The sequence below is a fragment of the Erythrolamprus reginae genome, chromosome Z, assembly GCF_031021105.1.
Source record: "Erythrolamprus reginae isolate rEryReg1 chromosome Z, rEryReg1.hap1, whole genome shotgun sequence".
Classification (NCBI taxonomy): domain Eukaryota; kingdom Metazoa; phylum Chordata; class Lepidosauria; order Squamata; family Dipsadidae; genus Erythrolamprus; species Erythrolamprus reginae.
Genome location: NC_091963.1, coordinates 25,356,329 through 25,379,019, shown reverse-complemented (window position 1 = coordinate 25,379,019; position 22,691 = coordinate 25,356,329). Strand labels below are relative to the sequence as shown.

The 22,691-nt window shown below is 37.9% G+C and overlaps 1 protein-coding gene across 1 annotated transcript in view; it reads right to left on the bottom strand.

The window, feature by feature from the left end:
* LOC139153776 (protein lifeguard 1-like) overlaps window positions 1-22,691 on the bottom strand; it is a 49,846-nt gene that overhangs the window by 12,480 nt on the left and 14,675 nt on the right. The window contains exons 5-6 of the mRNA XM_070728158.1: window positions 10,575-10,612; window positions 10,392-10,479 (exon numbers count right to left, since the gene is read on the bottom strand). Of these exons, the coding sequence (XP_070584259.1) occupies window positions 10,392-10,479; window positions 10,575-10,612 (126 nt within the window). The remainder of the gene's footprint in view (window positions 1-10,391; window positions 10,480-10,574; window positions 10,613-22,691) is intronic.

The window sequence follows — 22,691 nt, the reverse complement described above, 5'->3', positions numbered from 1 at the left end:
ATAATAAGTGATTTTAACCTATATTTTCAATAAATGAGACCATTTTATTATACGTATCCATAGAAATTCTATGTCTATAGGCAAATAGCTCATAAGTAGCAAGTATAATCAGGTTTCCAATCCATTGAATAAATGGGGCTGTACATTTGTGTTTCTAATACTGCAATATTATCTTTCTAGCTACAATAAAGGCACAAAGAATCTATTTGCGTTACCTATGGTCAAATTCCATGTGTTGGGAATGAGATCCAAGAAGATGTTATATGTAAAAGTGTTACTTTTTGTTACACATTCACATTTATGTATTCCACAACTTTTCCCCAAAACTTAGTAAGTATAGGACATTGTAAAACATGCGTTTTTAAGGAAGCATTATCCTTAAGCAAATGCTATTTCTAGAGAATCCTTTTCAATGATCTTTAATATATAAACATAATAGTGTCCAATGCATTATAAATATTATTTTTGTTGTAGAAGTTACAGCTTAAGGCCCATTGACATTTCTACTATAGAAATTAAGACACTTCCACTAACTAGACAATATAGGAACCTCTTTATTCACTTCACTTTTGAGACATTTATAAAATTCTGTTTTTACTTCGTCATTACGGGGTACTGAGTGTAGATTAATGAGAAAAAAAATAATTTTAACAACTGTAGAATCATACTGCAGTACAGTGATCCCTCAATTTTCGCGGGTTCAAACTTTGCGAAATGGCTATACACCACGGTTTTTCAAAAAATATTAATTAAAAAATACTCCGTGGTTTTTTTTCTATACCACGGTTTTTCCCACCCGATGACGTCATACGTCATCACCAAGAGTCACTTCTCTCTCTCTTTCTCTTTCTTTCCTGTCATCCTCTGCTTCAATCATTTTCTCATTTCTCTTTTTTCTCCCTTTTTCTATCATTTTTTTCTCTCTCTCTACCTTCCACTCTCCCCCCTCTTGCTCTCTCTCTCTTTCTCCCTCTCCCTCTCTGTGAGAACGTCTGCCCCACCTCTCCTGCAGCCCCCTCGCTGATAGCTGGGACGAAAGTGCTCTCAGCTAAGGGACTGTGAGAGGGGCGAGGCAGGCATTCTCAAAGCGCTCAGAGCGGCAACCGGCTGAATGAGGAGGATGAGAAGCTGTAGCCACCAGTGCTGCTGCAGGAGGACCCGTGTCCGAAGAAAGCCGGTGAGAGGGGTGGATCGGGCGGGCGGGCGGTAGCGGCGAGGGGGCGGGAGGCGCTGGGGGGGCGGGGGCAGCCGACATTCAAAGCAATCTTTGCCGGCCTCCGCACTTTCGTCGCTCCCTGCCCTAATTTCAAGCCCAGCTCCTTGCGCTGCCTTGAAAAAGGGTGCGTGGGGGTAGTTTTTGGCTGTCCATAGCCAAAAATGGTGTTTTTACTTCCGCACCGCTACTTTGCGGAAAATCGACTTTCGCGGGAGGTCTTGGAACGTAACCCCCACGAAAATCGAGGGAACACTGTATAACAAAATTGACAACCCTGAAAGGATACCTTCGCATCCTGGACATCAATTGTTTCAATTACTACCCTCAAAACGTCGCTACAGAGCACTGCACACAGGGGTGGGCTACTTTCTGGCGGATGTGGGGGGGAGAATGCAGTGGGGCAGAGAAAATAGAAATCAACCCCAGAGCACCCAATTTGCACTGAAAGATGTTGAAAGAAAATGCAGGGTGTCCTGCATAAGCCATGCCCCACAGTGTGGTAGCAAAAATTTTGGTAGCCCTTCACTGACTGCACACCAAGACAACTAGACAGAAGAACAGTTTTTTCCCGAATGCCATCACTCTACTAAACAAATAATTCCCTCGACACTGTCAAACTATTTACTAAGTCTGCACTTCTATTTCTACTAGTTTTTTCTCATCATTCCTTTCACCCATTTCCTCTCACTTAGAACTGTATGACTGTAACTTGTTGCTTATATCCTAAGATCTGTATTAATATTTATTGTTTCTTCATTGCTCATTCGAGACAATCATGAATCCGCATACAGACGGGAAGTTGAACAACTATCCTTGTGGTGTGACCAGAACAATCTAGAACTGAACACACTCAAAACTGTAGAAATGGTGGTAGACTTTAAGAGAAACCCTTCCACCCTTCCTCCTCTCACAATACTAGACAACACAGTATCAACAGTAGAGATCTTCAAATTTCTAGGTTCTATCATATCTCAAGACCTAAAATGGTCACCTAACATCAAAAACATCATCAAAAAAGCACAACAAAGAATGTTCTTTCTGCGCCAGCTCAGGAAGCTCAAACTGCCCAAGGAGCTGCTGATACAGTTCTACAGAGGAATCATTGAGTCTGTCATCTGAACCTCTTTAACTGTCTGGTTTGGTGCTGCAACCCAACAGGACCGACACAGACTTCAGAGGATAATCAGAACTGCAGAAAAAACAATTGCTGCCAACCTGCCTTCCATTGAGGACCTATATACTGCACGAGTCAAAAAGAGGGCAGGGAAAATATTTACTGACCCCTCACATCCTGGACACAAATTGTTTCAACTCCTATCCTCAAAACGTCGCTACAGAGCACTGCACACCAAACAACTAGACACAAGAACAGTTTTTTTCCGAACGCCATCACTCTACTAAACAAATAATTCCCTCAACACTGTCAGACTTTCTACTAAATCTGCACTTCTATTCTACTAGTTTTTCTCATCATTCCTTTCACCCATTTCCTCCCATGTTGACTGTATGACTGTAACTTGTTGCTTATATCCTAAGATTTTTATTAATATTGCTTCTCCATTGCTTATTTGACCCCTATGACAATCATTAAGTGTTGTACCACATGATTCTTGACAAATGTATATTTTATTTTATGTACGCTGAGAGCACATGCACCAAGACAAATTCCTTGTGTGCCCAATCACACTTGGCCAATAAAAATTCTATTCTATTCTATTATTTGACCCCCTATGACGATCATTAAGTGTTGTACCACATGATTCTTGACAAATGTATCTTTTTCTTTTATGTACATTGAGAGCATTTGCACCAAAACAAATTCCTTTTTTTTTTCTTTTTTTTTTTTTTCAATTTTTTTATTATTTTTCATAAAAAGACAAACAAATACAAACAAACAGTGAACATAAAGTGGGGGTGTATTTCCCCCGCTTCTTATGAAAGTATAAATTCAAATATAGAAAAAGAATACATATGTGTTAACTATTATAAAAAAAAAAAAAGAAAAGATTAATAAGTTTGGGTTGAAGTTTACAAATCTTAATGTGGGTATTAAGGTTAGTAATAACATAGTTACCAGAAAAGAAAGATACCTTTAATATAATCCTAATTACTATAATAAAATAGTGTTAAACCTTCAATCTAAACAGTAAGACTAAATTCAACTATTATACTTCAAAAATCTTAATATATTGTTTATACTTATACATACATAGCTATATCATAATCATCAAAAAATCCTTTTAAACTAATATTACTATTGTTATCATCTAGATAAAAACTAATACAGAATAAAGAGAAAGAAAAAACAACCACTAAAGATATATCTTATTTTTTCTTATCTATCCATTTGTAAACGTTGTTCCATGTTTCGTAAAATTTAGTATCCTCTTGATCGTTTAATCTTCTTGTCATCATATCCATTTCAGCGCAATCTAATATCTTAGCTATAACCTCTTCTTCCTTGGGGATTTCCTCCCCTTTCCAGTTTTGCGCATATATTATTCTAGCCGCAGTTAATATATGTATGATTAAATAAAAAATTTCTTTCTTATAGATCTGGGTTGTGACACCTAATAAATAAAATTCCGGGGTATTGTCTATATCTTGTTTTATTATTTCTTTTAATATTTTTTCAATCATCTTCCAATATAGTTTTGCTTTACTACATGTCCACCATTGATGATAGTAAGTTCCTATATCCTTCTTACATTTCCAACATATTGGGGATGTTTTAGGAAACATTTTTGCTATCCTATTTGGTGGGAGATGCCATCTATAGAACATTTTAATTTGATTTTCTTTTAAGGAAACTGATTTAGTCATTTTCCAATTATTAATCCACACTTTCTCCCATGTGTCTATATCTATTTCCTTACCAATATTTCTACACCATCTTATCATAGTATCTTTTAAAGTCAACTCTATATTTTTATGAGCAATAAGTAGTTTATATATTTTCCCTATCATTTTTGTAGAGTTAGTGGTTATTAAGGTAGTTAAAGAATTCTTACTTTTATTAAAAATGTAAAGAGTTTTATCCTTCTGATATCTAGATCGGATCTGGGCATAGTGCCACCAATCTATTATTATCCCTTCTTCTTGTAGTTCAATTCTAGATTTAAGCTTCATCTGATCATTTAATAGTTCTTTATATCTATGAGTCATTTTCTTGTCCTTTATAGACTTTGGATGCGTTATTGCTTCTAAGGGAGCTAACCAATCTGGGATGCTTAAGAAATGATTCTTCTTTATATCTTTCCATACTTCTAGTAAGTATTTCCTTAATGTATGCCTTTTAAAGTATGAATGGTTTTTGTCCTTATCATACCATAAAAATGCGTGCCATCCAAGCATTAAATCATGTCCTTCTAGTTCGAGTGTTCTTTTATTATCTAAGATTATCCAATCTCTAAGCCATGTTAGTGCGGCGGCCTGATAGTATAATTTCCAATTTGGAAGGCCAAATCCTCCTCTTTCTTTAATATCTTCTAAGCAATTCATTTTTATCCTTGCTTTTTTACCTTGCCATATAAATTTTTTAACTAAGTTGGTTAAAGTTTTTAAAAAGATACCCCCTGGGTTTATTGGTATTGTCTGAAAAAGAAATAAGACCTTGGGTAAAATATTCATCTTAATTGTTGCAATTCTTCCTAAGAAAGATATTTTCAAATTGTTCCAGGTTGCTAAGTCTTTTTTAATTTCTGCTAACAATTTCATATAATTATCATTTTTTAATGTTATTGTTTTCGCTGTTAAATTTATTCCTAAATATTTTACCTTTTTTACAGTCTTTATTCCAGAAATAGTTTCTAATTTAGTTTCTAGTGTTTTGTTCATATTTTTAGTCAAATAATGTGTTTTGTTTTTGTTTATCTTTAAACCTGCTACGTTTCCATATTGTTCAATGGTTTGTAGTAAAGTAGGAACTGTTGTAGTCGGTTCTTCAATTATAAACATTAGATCATCTGCAAAGGCCTGGAGTTTATAGATTTCATCTCCTACGGTTAAACCTTTTATTCTGGGGTCCGCTCTTATTTTAATTAATAAGGTTTCAAGGGTCATAATAAATAACAATGGTGATATAGGACATCCTTGGCGAACTCCCTTATTTATATCAAGTATTGGTAATTGACTGTTATTCAATATTATATTCGTTGTTTGTTTTGAATATATGGTATCTATTAGATTAACAAATTTTGGGCCAAATCTCATTTTATTTAATTGCATTTTTATAAATATCCAATTAACGTTGTCGAAGGCTTTTTGAGCATCCAAAAACATTAAAGATGCCATCTTATCTGGGTGTTGTTCATAGTACTCTAGTATATTTATTACAGTTCTAATATTATTTTTAATTTGTCTCCCTGGAAGAAACCCATTTTGGTCTTGGTGTATTATTCCATTTATAACTCCTTTAAGTCTCTCTGCATAAATGGCAATAAAAATCTTATAGTCTACATTTAATAGTGATATAGGCCTATAATTTTTAATTTTTTCTGGTTCTGTACCCTGTTTATGTATTAAGGTTGTCAGTGATTCTGACCAAGATTTGGGAATTTTTCCGTCAAGTCTACAGGAATTAAAAGTTTCTAACATATGATTTCTTATTGTTTCATTATCTATCTTATACCATTCTGCAGGTATGGCATCTGGGCCTGTGGCCTTGTTGCTTTTCTGTTTTTTAATTGTTATTAGGAGTTCCTCCATTGTTATTGGTCCATCCATGGTAGCCTGTTGATCTTCTGTTATTTGTGGTAAATTTGAAGCCTCTAAATAATTAAAAACTTCATCTTCAATGACATGATCTTTAGCATATAATTCCTTATAAAAATTATACACAATGTCTGCCTTACCTTCTGTATCGAATTTTATTTTACCATCTTTATCTTCTAATTTTTGGATTAATTTTGATTGACTCTGTTTTCTAAGTTTATACGCTAGCCATCTGCCAGGTTTATTTGCATATTCAAAGTATTGTTGCTTTGCTCTTTTAATCTTTTCAGTTAGTTGGTTTTGTTCTATAACTCTAATTTTATGTTTAATTACGTTTATTTCTGTCTTTAGATCTCTATTCTTAGTATATTGCTGCGATAAGGATTCTAATTGTTTTAATTCGTTTGTTAATTGTAAATACTCTAATTTCTTTTCCTTATTGTATTTTGCTGTATAAGATATTGTTAAACCTCTTATGTACGCTTTAACTGTATCCCATAAGTTCTGTGGAGTAGTATCTGATGTTTTATTAATTTCAAAAAATATTTTTAATTCCTTTTCAATCCAATCCTTATATTTCTTGTCGTTTAATATATACCTGTTCATCCGCCAATTGTTCTGTTTATTATTCATCGTCATATAGACCACTATTGGATTATGATCGGCCCATGTATTAACGTCTATCTCAACTTCTCTTATTTGTTCTGCCACCGTTTTTGGTGCCCATAACATGTCAATTCTCGTCCAAATTTTGTGAGGATTGGAGTAAAAGGTAAATTGCCTTTTGAGAGGGTGTCTTTCCCTCCAAATATCGCTTAATAATAGTTCCGCTTTCATTTTTTGAAAAGTACTGGGTAGCAAGTTTCTTCTTGTTTTTTTGCCTTTTCCCCTTTTTTTATTACCTCCCCCTCCTGAGTGGTCTAATTGTCTATTCGCGATAGCATTAAAATCACCTATTATCAATAGATTATCAATAGCTAAATCTGTTATTATTTGGTGTAAATTTTTATAGAATGTCATTTGGTCTTCATTGGGGGCATAAATAGAAACAACCACTAGAGGTCTGGGTTCAATGTCTACTTGTACAATCAATATCCTACCCTCTTTATCCTTATATATTTGTTTGGAATTTATAGAATTCTTGACATACATCACTACACCTCTTTTTTTTTGGTCTGCTAATGCAGCATACATTTTTCCAATTTTGGGATTCAACAGTAATTTTTGGTTATCTTTTTTAATATGAACTTCTTGTAGTATTGCAATCTGAACATTTTGGTTTCTGATTTTGGAAAAAATTTGCTTCCTTTTTCTTGGTTCGTTAAGTCCATTAACATTTACGGAAAAGATTTTCAAGTCTTTATTCGTTGTCATTTAATAGGTTTTTTGGTTTCTCGCTGAGGTTGAACTCTTCTAGAGCCTTGGTCCTGCTCTATTACTTGGGCAGTTGCCCCCAGGTTTTCTTCTTGCTGAATTAGTGATTTTTCCCCTGGTTGCTGTTGAGCTGGTTGTAATTGGACCACTAGTTGCTTACTTGCATGGTCGGAGTGGCCCAAACCACTCTGTTCAAGAAAGAACATAGCTTGATCTACGTTTTCCAGTTTGTACCTTGTAGAGCGCCATGGTCAGAGAAAGTCCTTGTGGAATAAGCCAACGGTAAGTGATATTTTCTTTGATCAAGATTTTGGTTTAAAAAGTGGTAATCTCTTCTGTTTTCTCTGACACTTCTTGGAACTTGTTTTAATATCTTTATTTCTACTCCATGTCGTTGAGGCGGGGGAGTTTCTTGAATAATGAAGTATCTCATCTCGCAACGCCTTTCTTGTAAATTTAATATGTATCTCTCTTGGGAGGTTGTGTCGACGGATATAGCTATTCGAAATTCGGTATACTTCATCGATTTCTTTCTGTAAAGCCATGGGGTCCTCTTGAAGTATACCTCCAATGATTTCCGCCATAAGTCGTTTTAAAGTCTTCATCTTTTTCCTCTTTTATATTCTGAAATCGAAGTCCGTACGAAGCTCGTTGCATCTCCAGCTGAATGATAGATTCATCATATCTTTTGTATCTTTCATCAGCTCTCCCTTCAAGATACTCCATTCTTTTCTCATTTTTGTCAGCTTGCTCTTCAACTTTTTTAACTCGGTCATCACTTTCTTGAAGAGTTTGTTGAATCTGCTTATCTGATCTTTCATCTCGCCCATATCAGCTTTCATTTGAGCCATCTCCACTTTAAATTCTGCCAAGTCAGCTTTTATGGCTTCTCTTTGTTGTGTTTGCCTCCTCCTTTATGGCTTCTCTTTGTTGTGTTGCCTCCTCCTTTATGGCCTCTCTTTGTTGAGTGGCATCTTCTTGTGATTTGACCATAAAGTCCTTCAAAGCATTCAAAGTCTCATGAATAGTTGCAATATTGGACTGCATTGTTTTGTCTTTGTCTTTGTCTTTGGTAGACATGGTTAGCACTTGATGCGAAGGAGAAGAATGCGGTGACACTTGTGGAGATAGGGTAGTTGGTGTTGTTTGTTTCTTTGTTGTTTTAACAAAAGTTGAGGTGTGGGACATTATCAAATTAGAATCCACTATTTCAAATTTTAAGGTTAGTTTCAATTTTATATATAGTGAAAAGGAAAAGAAATTACTATAAATTCCAAATCTATTCAATATATTTTGTTTCCCTTATAATATGACTATACCAATTCAGTAGCAATTCAATTAATAACAAAGTTCAAAAGAAGAAGAGAAAAAAGAAATATTATTGTTTAGTGCCACAGGGAAAAAAAAACAAGTATTAGCCTTTTCAAGTAAAAGGAGGACAGAAAATGAAAGAAGAGAAGGAATATCAACTGTATATAGAAGACAAAAGAAAGAGAAGAAAAAAAAAGTTTTTTGGAAGAAAAGACTTTAGGAGGAGGGAAGAAAAAAAGAAAAGGGGAAAAAGTGAAGTAAAAAGAATTATTCAAAAAGAAAAAGAAGGAGGGTGGTATTTTAGTTCAGCTATTTAGAATAGAGCAGGAGCCCAAGGTTTATTAACAATGCATATAGTTCAAACCAAACTTCTTCTAGTAATAAAAATGTAAGGAAGAAAGTCAAAGAAAAATCAGGGAAAAAACCAGATAATTATTCAAAGACACAATAACAGTATTATATACTTAAGTTCTTCTTATAAATCCTGTAATTTTGCTAGGAAGTAGAAATGAAGATCCAAATCTCAAAGGGTAAAGTTATGTTTGATTTCAATTCAAAATTCAAGGAGTAAAGCAATTCCAAAGCTTGCTTGTGTTCAAGATGGAGTCAGTTTATTTTCCAAATTCAAGACAGGAGCAAAGAACAAAGAAAGAGATCCCAAGATGGAGTCAAGTTAATTTTCGTGCAGCAGGCAGATGTTAAACCAAAGAGTTCTCAGCAAATAATCCAAAAGGTGTCAGCAATAATCCAAAAGGTGTCAGCAAATAGTCCAAAAGGCTCAGCAAGTATTCCAAATAGGTTAATCCAACAATAAGTAATCCAAGAAAGAAGTGATTTCAATCTCTTCTAGGTTCCATTTAATTCATGATTATTAAGTTATTCATGTTGTGAAAATAGGCAGCAAGAAAAAAAAAAGGCAGCAAGACTGTGTTCCTCCGCTTCAAAAATTAAGTCCAGAAGATTATGATTTTAAAAGTCTATCAAGAACAGATTCTGTTCATCACTAGAAATTTTCTTCAGCAGTTAAAATTTTCTAAATAGTCATATCAAATTTAAACTATTTTGTTAAAGCATAAAGTCAGAAAGTTATTTTGTAGATTCCCAAGCTCACGTTCAAAATGGAAAAGTAAAAGTGAAGAAAAAAAAATTAGGTCCGGCTGTTATTTGCGGATGGGTTTAAACAAGAAAAAACTTTCACTTTCGCCCTGGAAAAAAAAACTTTTACTTAAAAGTTTTACGATCTTCTAACTTAAAAACGAAACACAATGGAGATTTTTACCTTAAGTCCTTTCTCTGCTATATTCTTTTTCTTTGAGATGTAGATATTTTTACTTTCGCTTCTTTGCTTTTATTCTTCCCCGCTGAGTGAGGGGAGAAAGCGCTGGCCGGTCCTCTTAAGCAAAGAGGAGCGGTTCTCCCGTCTCCGAAGCTGCGGGGCGAACCGCTGCCTCTGGAGTCCTGGCGATGGGTCCTCGGGCAGAGGAGAGCCCCCTGTTCATGGATCGGGCCATCCGGGCCCGATCCGATCGCAATTGCGACCTTCGGAGGGGGTAGAAGAGATTCGCCTGGCAGAGCCCTGCCAGACACGTCTCGCCGCGATCTCCACCAAACCGGAAGCCTCCTGCACCAAAACAAATTCCTTGTGTATCCAATCACACTTGGCCAATAAAGAATTCTATTTCTGAATGTACTGTGATTCAAGAGACAGAACACACCTGGTTTTTAATTATGATTTAATTGTTCAAATCTGTAGAACATTTGAACAGTGACTGCTTACTTTTTTCTGAAGAGCAAAAAGACACAGTCCGAATATCACTAATGAAGTAGAAGCAACAGTCCACATCACAGTGTCTGCATCGAAGAAACTAAAACCCAAGAACAAAAATATTTCTATGACATCCATAATCACATCAACACAACACAACATGACGCAATGCAATTCAATTTATTAACAACTTACGCATCAATGGATCCAAGCCATGTACCCATGAGGATTGTCTAAAAATAAAAATAATTTATTATTACATTATTCATCTATTATTAGTATTATTGTGCATAATAACCTTTTTGCATTTGTTCCTGGAGGAGATTCAGTTCATAAAAAAACCTATAATTCATTCTACCATATAGAATTTTTACATATAATTTGTCAGACATTTGTCCTAATAGACAACCACATAAATATGAGCCAGCAGTGTGCTACAGCTGCCAAAAAAAGCCAACGCAGGCTGCATCAACAGAGAGATACTATCAAGATCAGGTGAAGTATTATTACTGCTATATACTGCTTTGGTAAGATCACACTTGAAATACTGCATCCAATTTTGGTCACCATAGTGCAACCCAACCCTCACCCCCTGAGACTCTAGAAAGAATGTATAGAGTAAAACGGATGATTGGGATGGAAGGCTAAAATATTTGAAGGGCTGTCATAAAAAAAAAAAGGAATCAACCTATATTTCCAAAGCACCTGTCAACAGGACAAGAAGTAATGAAAGCTTGTCAAAGATAGTTCCAACCTAGAACTTGTTGTGATTCAGCCTGAGGCTCCTCAGGGACCGGCTGGAGCTCTGCCGGATCCATGCCCAGAGGAGGAGGACAGTGACCAGGAGGGGGAGGACCAGGCAGACGGGGGAGAGGAACGTCAGGAGGAGGAGGAGGGAGAGCAGCCTGAGACCCCTGGGGGGGGCCTGTCTCCAGCTAGTAGCCTGGATTCATTGGATGAAGACGCACAGGCTATAATAGACATGAGGCAGAGACGTGCAGCTCAAAGAAGGGGCCAATTAGAAAGATATTTCCATCCCTGAATTGGCAACAGCTGGGTTTGGGTGTGGTTCTCCTCAGCAGGGTTGAAAAGGCAGGCCCGCCCTTACAGTCTCGTGGAGAGTTATCAACTGGGAGTCCTGTGACCTTGCTTCGATTCTTGGCGTCTCTGATCTTGGCTTGTGGCCTAGAAGCCTGGAAGACTTGGGGGAGGCGTGGGTTTTATTATCTCTAGAGTTGTTTTTGCCAGCAAGAATCCTGTTTTATTGCCTGGCCTTCGTGAAACCTCTGTGAAACTGCATCGTGTTCCTGTCTGTAAGAACAGTTTTTGTTACCTGTGTTTGCTTGGACTTATATAAACCGCCTTTGCTTTTTACCAGTGTGTCTGGCTACTCTTTTAGGTTGGTGTTGGCATCTGGGGGGACCCAGACAGAACAGAACTAAGGACAAATTTCCTGAAAATCAGGAACAATAAATCAGTGGAACAGCTTGTTTCCAGAAGTTATGGGTGTTCCATTCTCGGAGACTTTTAAGAAGAGAGTCATTTGTCCAGAATGGTACATCCAGGGGTTGAACTAGTTGATTTCCAAAATACCTCCTAACTCTGTTATTCTGTTATTATTCACTTGAAAAAGCGCAAATAACAACAGAATCAAGTAATAATAATAATAATAATAATAATAATAATAATTTATTAGATTTGTGTGCCGCCCCTCTCCGAAGACTCGGGGCGGCTCGCAACAATAGTAAAAGGCAATATAACAGTAGAACAAATCTAATATTAAAAGAAAAAGATATATAAAACCTCAACAATTAAAACCATACAACACATACATACCAAACATAAAATATAAAAGCCTGGGGGAGGTGTCTTAGTTCTCCCATGCCTGGCGATATAGGTGGGTCTTGAGTAATTTGTGAAAGACAAGGAGTGTGGGGGCCATTCTAATATCCGGGGGGAGTTGATTCCAGAGGGCCGGGGCCGCCACAGAGAAGGCTCTTCCCCTGGGGCCCGCCAAGCGACATTGTTGCTATTGTATGTTTCAGATGCATTCCACGATGCAATCATTTATAAAATACAGTCACCCCTGTGCACCATTAATAATAAACAAAAATAATTTGAACTGACTTGTGATAAAGATCTGACTCTGGGATAGCATTATCTCGCAGAAGTACTCAGGTCAGGATGAGCTAATATAATTTACAACATGTTAGAGTAAAAATCAACAAGGGCAGAAAATTAATTTTTAAGTTTGACAACTCTGATGAATGTTCTCATGCTATTTATGCCAATGCACTACATATTCGTAATTGCTATTATGGGGATGAAATAGCATTTTCCCAAAACCTATTTTGGGGATGGAAATATCCGTAGCATGAAAACAAACTTTTGTTGTTTTGAACTTTATTTGAATTTGATTGGCTTTCTCTTTCCTGATGCCCTATTAGCCAAGCTGGCTGGGATCTTGGATGATATTGGCAGAAATTCTGGTCCAGCACATTTCAGTCTAGAATGGAAAATTTTCATAGTAAGACAGTAAAAGTAGTGCATTATTCAAATTGTAAAATATTGAGAGCCTGGATGTAGCAAAATGTAGCAATGACATATATAATAAAATGATGTTAAAATATAATTAATATATGATATAGAGCATTACCTTCAAGAGATACTTACAAATAAAGCTAACAAAATGACATTCAAGGGGAATTTTCTTCGGGCGTGATCACAGCATGCTAAGGCAATAGCCATTAACAAGATCGCTGGTCTAAAATCAGATGAAGATATTGCCATCTTAGAATTTAAAATGCCCTGTTATATTACAATCGATATTATAATTTTTAAAAATATTTTAAAAAATTAATAATTACAGATAAAACCACATTTACCTTTAATAATTTAATAAAATCCCTTTAAAGAAAAACAATATAAGATAGATCTTTGCACTTAAAATAAAAAAAACTACAGTGATGAAGCTTAAGACAGTATGGTAAACACACCATTTCTCAAAGAGCAGGTATCAGTTCCAAATTTCACTCTAACCATATTGGATTAATAATTGATGCAGATCTCTTATAAATAGAGCTGCTTCTCTCAGTGGAAATTTGAAAGGGCAATTTTCAAACTCATACATATGACCCCAATGACTTGCACTGAGCTTCAAGACTAGATTTGGGGGAACATGAAAACTTGGCAGTTGAGTAGAATCACTCCTTGCCCCACTCAAACACAGTGTGGGAGAAAACGAACCAGGATCGAAGTAAGTTAGAACCCATCCTTGCTCTGTACTCATAACTAAACAAAAAGCTAAATTAATTTCTGCACCTAATTGATGTTGGCTAATTTTTGAGCGGAGCAGGGCAGAATTTTGGTGAATTTTTGGTGAATAACACCCTTAAAAATGTCCAAAGATATTTCACCAGAAGAACCCTTCATTCCTCCACTCCAAACAGAATATCCTACAAAAATAGACTAACAATCCTGGGTCTAGAAAGCCTAGAACTACGACGCCTAAAACACGATTTATGTATTGCCCACAAGATCATATGCTGTAACGTTCTACCGGTCAATGACTACTTCAGCTTCAACCGCAACAACACAAGAGCACACAACAAAATCAAACTTAATACGAACCGCTCCAAACTTCACTGTAAAAAATATGACTTTAACAATCGAGTTGTCGAAGTGTGGAACTCATTACCGGACTCAATAGTGTCAACCCCTAACCCCCAACATTTCTCCCTTAGACTATCCACGATTGACATCTCCAGGTTCCTAAGAGGCCAGTAAGGGGCGTACATAAGTGCACTAGTGTGCCTTTCGTCCCCTGTCCAATTGTCTTTCCTTTATCTCATATATCATATATATTTTCTTCCTTTCATATATCTTCTCTTCTATTTTAACTTTTATCCTTATATATATTACTTCATGTTTATTTTCTTCCTATGTATTTGTGTATTGGACAAATGAATAAATAAATAAATAAATAAATAATAAATAATTGGAGCTCTAATTTAGACTGGAAAGTAAAAAATAAATTCAGGAAAAAATTGCAAATAATTTCCATAGTGCTACCAATAAAATAATATGGGTAGAATCTCCTGACACTGAGTTAACTCAAGATGACTTTGTTTTGCAGTCCAATTTACTGAGCATGCCATGTCTTTTAATTATTGTCATAATAATCAAATCATATTTATAAAACATAGAAACATAGAAGATTGACAGCAGAAAAAGACCTCATGGTCCATCTAGTCTGTCCTTATACTATTTCCTGTATTTTATCTTAGGATGGATATATGTTTATCCCAGGCATATTTAAATTCAGTTACTGTGGATTTACCAACCACGTCTGCTAGAAGTTTGTTCCAAGCATCTACTACTCTTTCAGTAAAATAATATACTAAGACCGTCATACCTGTACCCGTGAAAATCTACGAAAACACACACACACACACACACACACACACACACACACATACATATATATATTAATGTAATTAGTTATCTTGCCTATATATGTTAATCCATTGACTTCAAGTATCTTAAATCAACGCTCCAATTGGAAACCTATAAAATTCTGTCTGGTAAAACTATATATATATAAAAAGATAGGCAATTGTTAAAATATATTATTTGATGAAATTTTAAGCAGGTGATCATTGTATATCAAATATACAGTTATGTGCTTATTAACTGTTAAGTGTTTCTCAAACTCAAGACTGCAGATAAAATTGATACTACAAGTAGTCGGTTTGCTTGTTTTGAGATTTTTTATATTTTTTCTAAAAAACAATACATATTTACTAAGGAGCAGATTTTAATAATTGACAATTGCATATATAATACTTACAAGAGAGAATAGCAAAACCATGGACGCCTCTGAACCCATATTTTAAGGTACTTCCTAGACCAAAAAATTTAAATATAGAAATACAGAAAGGATACAACGGAAATAGTTAGTAATTTATTCAATTGATTTTAAAATATTTCCATCTCACCTCTCTATATTCAGTAGGAATATAACAATATTAAAAATAATCAGCTCAGACTTTTTATTTCATCCAAAGAAAACAAAAACCAGCTGCCAAGTAGTTTAGTAGGAGGAACATAATTTTTTCACCAGAGAGTTATAAACCTGTCAGTTATAAATCTGAAAGTGCAAATTTTGCATAAATCCATTGCGTATACAGTAATACCTTGTCTTACCAACTTAATTGGTTCCAGGACAAGGTTCGTAAAGTGAAAAGTTTGTAAGATGAAACAATGTTTCCCATAGGAATCATGGAAAAGCCAATAATGTGTGCAAGCCCATTAGAAAAATCCAAAACATTAAGGCTTTAAAAAAAAAATGGCTGGCAGACGAAGCTGAGGCTAATGTAGTGGTGGGAGGGACAGTGAGAGGTGTCAAGAGGTGGCAGTCCCAATGAAGCAAGGCAAAAAAGATCCTTTCTTGAGCTCCATGGGTCTTTCCCTCCCGTTTTTTGCCCACCCCGTTCTGCTCATTTCACCCACACCTTTCTCGTCTCTTGAGCTCCATGAGTCCCTCCGGTTTTGGCCCACCCCGTTCTGCTCATTTCACCACACCTTTCTCCTCTCTTGAGCTCCATGAGTCCCTCCGGTTTTGGCCCACCCCGTTCTGCTCATTTCACCCACACCTTTCTCCTCTCTTGAGCTCCATGAGTCCCTCCGGTTTTTGCCCACTCCGTTCTGCTCATTTCACCCACACCTTTCTCCTCTCTTGAGCTCCATGAGTCCCTCCGGTTTTGGCCCACCCCGTTCTGCTCATTTCACCCACACCTTTCTCCTCTCTTGAGCTCCATGAGTCCCTCCGGTTTTGGCCCACCCCGTTCTGCTCATTTCACCCACACCTTTCTCCTCTCTTGAGCTCCATGAGTCCCTCCGTTTTTGGCCCACCCCGTTCTGCTCATTTCACCCACACCTTTCTCCTCTCTTGAGCTCCATGAGTTCCTCCGGTTTTTGCCCACTTCCGTTCTGCTCATTTCACCCACACCTTTCTCCTCTCTTGAGCTCCATGAGTCCTCCGGTTTTGGCCCACCCCGTTCTGCTCATTTCACCCCACACCTTTCTCCTCTCTTGAGCTCCATGAGTCCCTCCGGTTTTGGCCCACCCCGTTCTGCTCATTTTCACCCACACCTTTCTCCTCTCTTGAGCTCCATGAGTCCCTCCGGTTTTGGCCCACCCTGTTCTGCTCATTTCACCCACACCTTTCTCCTCTCTTGAGCTCCATGAGTCTTTTCCCCATGCAGTTTGGAAGAGGGGAGTTTGTCACTGGGATTCAAAGCAGGCCTGGCAAAAATTAAAGGAATCCCAGGGAGAGAAGCCTCAGGGAAATCCCATCACTTCGGGACATCCCTGCTTGGGTTCGTAAGGCGAAAATAGTTCGGAATAAGAGGCAAAAAAATCTTAAACACTAGGTTCGTATCATGAAAAGTTTGTATGAAGAGGGGTTCGTAAGACGAGGTATCACTGTATTTAAATGTTCCTTTTATGGATGCTCACCATAAAACTGAACATTTTTCTGCATTTAATTGTATTTCAAATCAAAATTTGACATAATTTTGGGGTAACTTGTTTAAGGGTTTTAAGAGATTGGACATTTGTCCTGAAATATTTTTTAGGGCAGTCGGCGAATCTCTTTGGCACAGAGCGCCAGAAACCAGAAGAGTTCTCCGGCATGCACACACGCATTGTGAAATTGAGTTTCCAGTCCAGCATGTGCACGCATGCCAGTCACCTGGTCTTCCATTTTATGGTGCGCATGTGCAGTAATGGGCAGCCAAATTTTTTACTGCTACACTGTGTGTGTGGCTTGCCAGTCATGTGACTGTGTAGGAGTGGCTTGCCGGCCATGTGAGCAGGTGGGAGTGGCTTGAATGATCATCATTGTTCAAGTGAACTGTTAAGTCCTTGACTTACAACCTCAGCAGTGTCGCTTGCTGGGGTGACAATTTACTCTCGCGTTTCCCGCACTCTACTTCCTGGGTCAAACCCCACCTCAAGCTGGATAGCTAGGCAAACAGTTGCTGATCAGCTGTTGAGAAAAGATTGGGGAAGAAAAGGACCCGCCCCCCGCAACTCTCGTCTTCCTGCCGTTTTCTGAGGAGGAGGAAGAGGATGGAAGATTTAAAAATATCGGAAAGCCGAGGGAGAGTCACAATGTTATTATTGCTGCACAATAGCTTTTCATCTTAGCTGCGGACAGAGTCAGGGCTTTGCCAGGGGAAAAAGACCGCAGCCCAGAGTGCTTTGACGTGACACGGCTTGACTCTCCTTTTTTCCCTGCTGCTGCGCGCTCCTTGTTTTTTTCCCTCTTTCCTCCTTCCTGGCCTCAGGAGGTGGCCGCATGAGGCTGGAGAGGAGCCAGGCAGGAGAGAGGGAAGGAGGAAAGAGGAAAAAAAGTGAGGCTCACGCATCAGCAGCAGGAGGGGAAAAAAAGAGAGAGCCGAGCCGAGACTGGTAATCCAGGAAGCGAATGGAACTGTGCATGCGGCTTCATTTCCGCTGGTGGAACTATGTTCCACCCCATCCTGCCCTGCTGCCCACCCCTGTGCATGTGCATGCAAAGACCAGCTGTCCAGGACATGTGTGTGAACTAGAAACCAGAACCTCAGCTTCTCAGTGTGCATATGCGCACCAGGGAGCTGCTTTCCCTAGTTTCTGGTGCTCCCCGTGTGCACTAAAATAAGCTGGCTTGTGCGCCAGAACCTGCAAGTGGAATTAGCGACAGCTGGCATGCCCAGAGAGATTACTCTGTGTGTCACTTCTGGTGCATTTGCCATAGGTTTTTTCATCATGGTTATAGGGCTTCCTACTTGAGTAGGAGATTGGATTAGAGGACTAGGTGCCTTCCAACTCTGTTATTCTAGCTAAACTGTATTTTTTACTAAGCTTACGAAACAATGGAATAAGCTATTTAGCACATAATTCTCTGTATAACCTGAATAATAGACCTTGTGTCTCAGACATAATTCAAGCACTGAACATCATGGAAAGATAGGGAACAGGAGACAGTTTCTCCATCCCCCCATTATTCAAAATTCTAGAAAACAAGGAAGTTCTATCATGAACAACTTGTTAGGCACTTTGGTTCTTACGAACTTGTTTTATCTTTTCCTAAGTTGGCAGAGGGTATTTTTTCTTCCAAGTAAGAGAGAAAATACTTGAATCCCCAAGTAAGAGAAGAGAAGAGAAAATGAGAAAATACTTGAATCCCCCAAGTAAGAGAAGGGAAGAGAAAATGAGAAAAGGATCAAAAGATTAAACTTTCCCATGTCGATATTGAGAAACTCAGCTGGCTAAGAACATGCTATTTGGAACAACTGAAGACTGAAAGAAAACACACCTTCTGCAATATGGTAAATAACATCAAAAATATACGCAACCCTTAACCATTCAAGATACACGACATGCTGATCTATCCATGGTGGATTGCCTGCTACAGGAGTGGGTTCTAACTTATCTCATTGCTGGTTTGCTTCCTCCCTTGCTTTCAGGGTGCGCTTTGAGGGCACGCATGCATGTGCGGTGCCAAAATATCTGGGGGAGAAATCTAAAAGCCAAAAATAAGGTGGCAACACATGCACAGTGTCAGAAACTTGGCTTATGCATGTGCTCAGAAGAATTTTATTTTTTTAAATATAAACAGTTCAAAATGTTTTAAAATTCCAAAAAAAAATTGAACCGTCATGACTGAAGCAGTTCCATGATGTCATTATGACATCACCAGCGGGTTGCTACCCGCTCAGACAAACTGGTCCAAATCAGGAGGAAACCACCTCTGGAACCCAGTATAGTATTGTTCCAACATATCCTATTGGTACCAGTAAAGTACACTTACCAGTAGATGAACATACATATTATACCAACAGTGTAACCCAGTTGAAATGTCAACATGAGATATAATTTCCAGAGAAAGCCTAAGGAAACAGAAAAATAATTTCAAATTATATGTTTAAAATAGACAATCAAGTTTTATTTGGAAGTTAAAAGATATCCAGAAAGCAAAAACGACACAATTTTAATAAATTCATTAATTATTGAGTTCATCAAATATGTAAGATTTTGATAATGTAAATAAAAATATCTTGTTTTCTCTGTGTTGTTTCACTCAAATGTAATAAATGCTCAGTTACTTTTTTCAGATATTGAACATCTGTGTGTTCAACAACTTTCTTAGATAAAAAGCAAAGGAGTTTGTGCCATTGTATTCTTCCCAATTATCAGCTCTTTGGTCCTGTGAATCAACTAGGGGACAGCAAACAGTGTAACTCACTGAGATGCAAAAGAGAAATATGTTGTTAAACTCATCATTCCATTGACAATACTGGGAGACAGTTAATGTTTTGATTTTTTTTTTTACCTTGTTTAATTACAGGTAGTCCCCGATTTACAATCACAATTGAATCCAAAATTCATGTTGCTAAGTAAGACATTAAAGTGAATTTTGTCCCATTTTATTACCTTTCTTGTTATAGTTATTAAGCCAGTAACAGGGTTGTTAAGTTAATCTGGTTTCCCCATTTATTTTGCTTGTCAGGTCACAAAGGATGGCCTGAAACACTGCAATCCTCATCAATATAAATCAGTTGCCAAGCATCTGAATATTGACTATGCAATCATAAAAAATGTTGCAATGGTTTTGGGGGGAAAAGAGTCATAAGTCACTTTTTCAATGCCATTGCCATAGTTTTGTTTAGGGCAGCGATGGCGAACCTTTTTTCCCTCTAGTGCCAAAAGCGCACACCCATGTGCTATCACATGCACATGCATGCTCACACCCATAATTCAATGTCCCTACCCCCTCACGCATGTATGCGTGACCCCCACACTTCCCTGCCCCCGCACACCTCTGCCATCAGGCATGGGGGAACTGAGATATTCTTCCCCCCTAGGCCTTTACAATTTATGCATGGTATGTTTGTTTGTATGTATGTTTGGTTTTACAATAAGGGTTTTTTAGTTGTTTTAGTATTGGATTTACATGCTGTTTTTTATTACTGTTGTTAGCCGCCCCGAGTCTACGGAGGGAGGGCATACAAATCCAATAAAATAAATAAATGATGCCTTCTGCTCCCCAGTTTCCAGACTTCCAGTGGGCCCGGTAGGCCTGTTTTTCACCCTCCATTGGTGCCAGAGGCTTTCTTGGATCCTGGGAATGATAAAAACGGCCTCTCCGCCCACCTGGAGGGTCTCTGTAGGCAAAAAATGCCCTACAGAGGCTCAGCACAAGCTAAAAATCAGCTGGAGCTGAATTAAAGCAACATCTCGTGTGCTGGCAAATATGGCTCCGCATTCCCCCTCATAGGTCTAGGGAATTATTAATTTCAATCCTTTCTAATTCCTCCTTCCCCGCAAGAGTAGCAGCTAAGCAATGAAGCAAAAATAAACATGGCTTGGGCCAAAGTCAGTAAATAAACAACTGTAAATCCAGGATTATCTATATTTTTTCTGCATAATGAGATTGACTAACGCTGAGAAGAACCAACAGCATTTGCTGAATTCAAAATAAAATGCCTTGTATGTTCTTTATTTTGGAATGTATTCTTCCTTGAAAATGTTTCCTAAATGAAAAACAATAATGTTGATGGGGTATGACTGGATTAGACTTTGCTGCCAAACAAAATTCCAGCTGGCAGTGGAAGTGAAAGAGGCATTATTAAAATGTCATTGTAATGAAATTCCACAGGTGGATATCAGAGGTTGAACATCAGTAAAGAAACTCTTTCTGTGCTTCTTTGATTGATTGCCTGTATGCCACATAGCAAAGCATATATCACAAAAAATGAGTTACTAGGATGGCCAAATGGCGAGTCTGCGGAGAGGGGCGGCATACAAATCTAAATAATAAATAAATAAATAAATAATAAATGGCCAGATATTAACAAATTCATTTTATGATACTGAAAACAATAACTGAAAAAGGAGTAACACTGGAAACTCAAAGTTTGCATAGTGCAAGAAGAGTCCTTCACTCCTCCTCACATAACAAATTACCCTACTCCTCCAGACTTCAAATACTAAATCTAGAAAATTTACAACTACGTCATCTCCGAACTGATTTAACTGTTGTTCATAAAATCATACATCATAATGTACTCCCTGTCAATGACTACTTCACCTTTAACAACAACAACACAAGTGCACATCATAGATACAAACTGAATGTAAATCGCTCCAAACTTGACTACAGAAAATATAATTTCAGCGATAGAGTGGTCACCGCCTGGAACTCATTACCTGACTCTGTTTGTTGCTTCCCCCAACCCTAAAACCTTCAATCTTACATTATCAACAATTGACCTCTCCCCTTTTCTAAGAGGTCTGTAAGGGGCGTGCATAAGTGCACTTTTGTGCCTAATCTCCCTGTCCTACTGTCTTATTATCCTTTCTATTACTACGTTCTACTTATGTTATGTTATGTTATGTTATGTTAATATGTACTATAATACTATACAGTGGTACCTCATCATACGAACTTAATTGGTTCCAGGAGGAGGTTCGTAAGATGAAAAGTTCGTAAGATGAAACAATGTTTCCCATAGGAATCAATGTAAAAGCAAATAATGTGTGCAAATCCTTCAGGAAAATCCCAAACTTTAGAAGGGAGGCGAATAGAGGGCAGGGAGGAGCAGCTAAAGGGGTGGGGGATGGAAGAAGCAAGGCTAGGCTAAAGGGTGAGTGGGAAGAAGAAAGGCAAGGGGGCGCCCCTCCCTTTTCTTTCTTCAAAACACACCGTTTCAGTTCCTTTGCAAGCACGTTGTTCTATGCAAAAAAATTCCTCCCCCAAGCTGCCCCTCCCTCCTCCCTTTTCTTTCTTAAAAAGACACCCTTTCAGTTCCTTTGCAAGCACGTTGTTCTCTGCAAAATCCCCCCCCAAGCTGCCCCTCCCTCCTCCCTTTTCTTTCTTCAAAAGACACCCTTTCAGTTCCTTTGCAAGCACGTTGTTCTCTGCAAAAATTTTCCTCCCCCAAGCTGCCCCTCCCTCCTCCCTTTTCTTTCTTAAAAAGACACCATTTCAGTTCCTTTGCAAGCACGCCGTTCTCTGCAAAAAATTTCCTCCCCCCAAGCTGCCCCCCCTCCTCCCTTTTCTTTCTTAAAAAGACACCGTTTCAGTTCCTTTGCAAGCACGTTGTTCTCTGCAAAATGTTTCCTACTCCAAGCAGCCCTCCCTTTTCTTTCTTCAAAAAAAGGGGGGGGAAAGAAACCCCTTCATCCCAGCAGCAGCTGCTTGGGTTCGTAAGGTGAAAATAGTTCGGAAGAAGAGGCAATCGTATCTTGAAAAGTTCGTTAGAA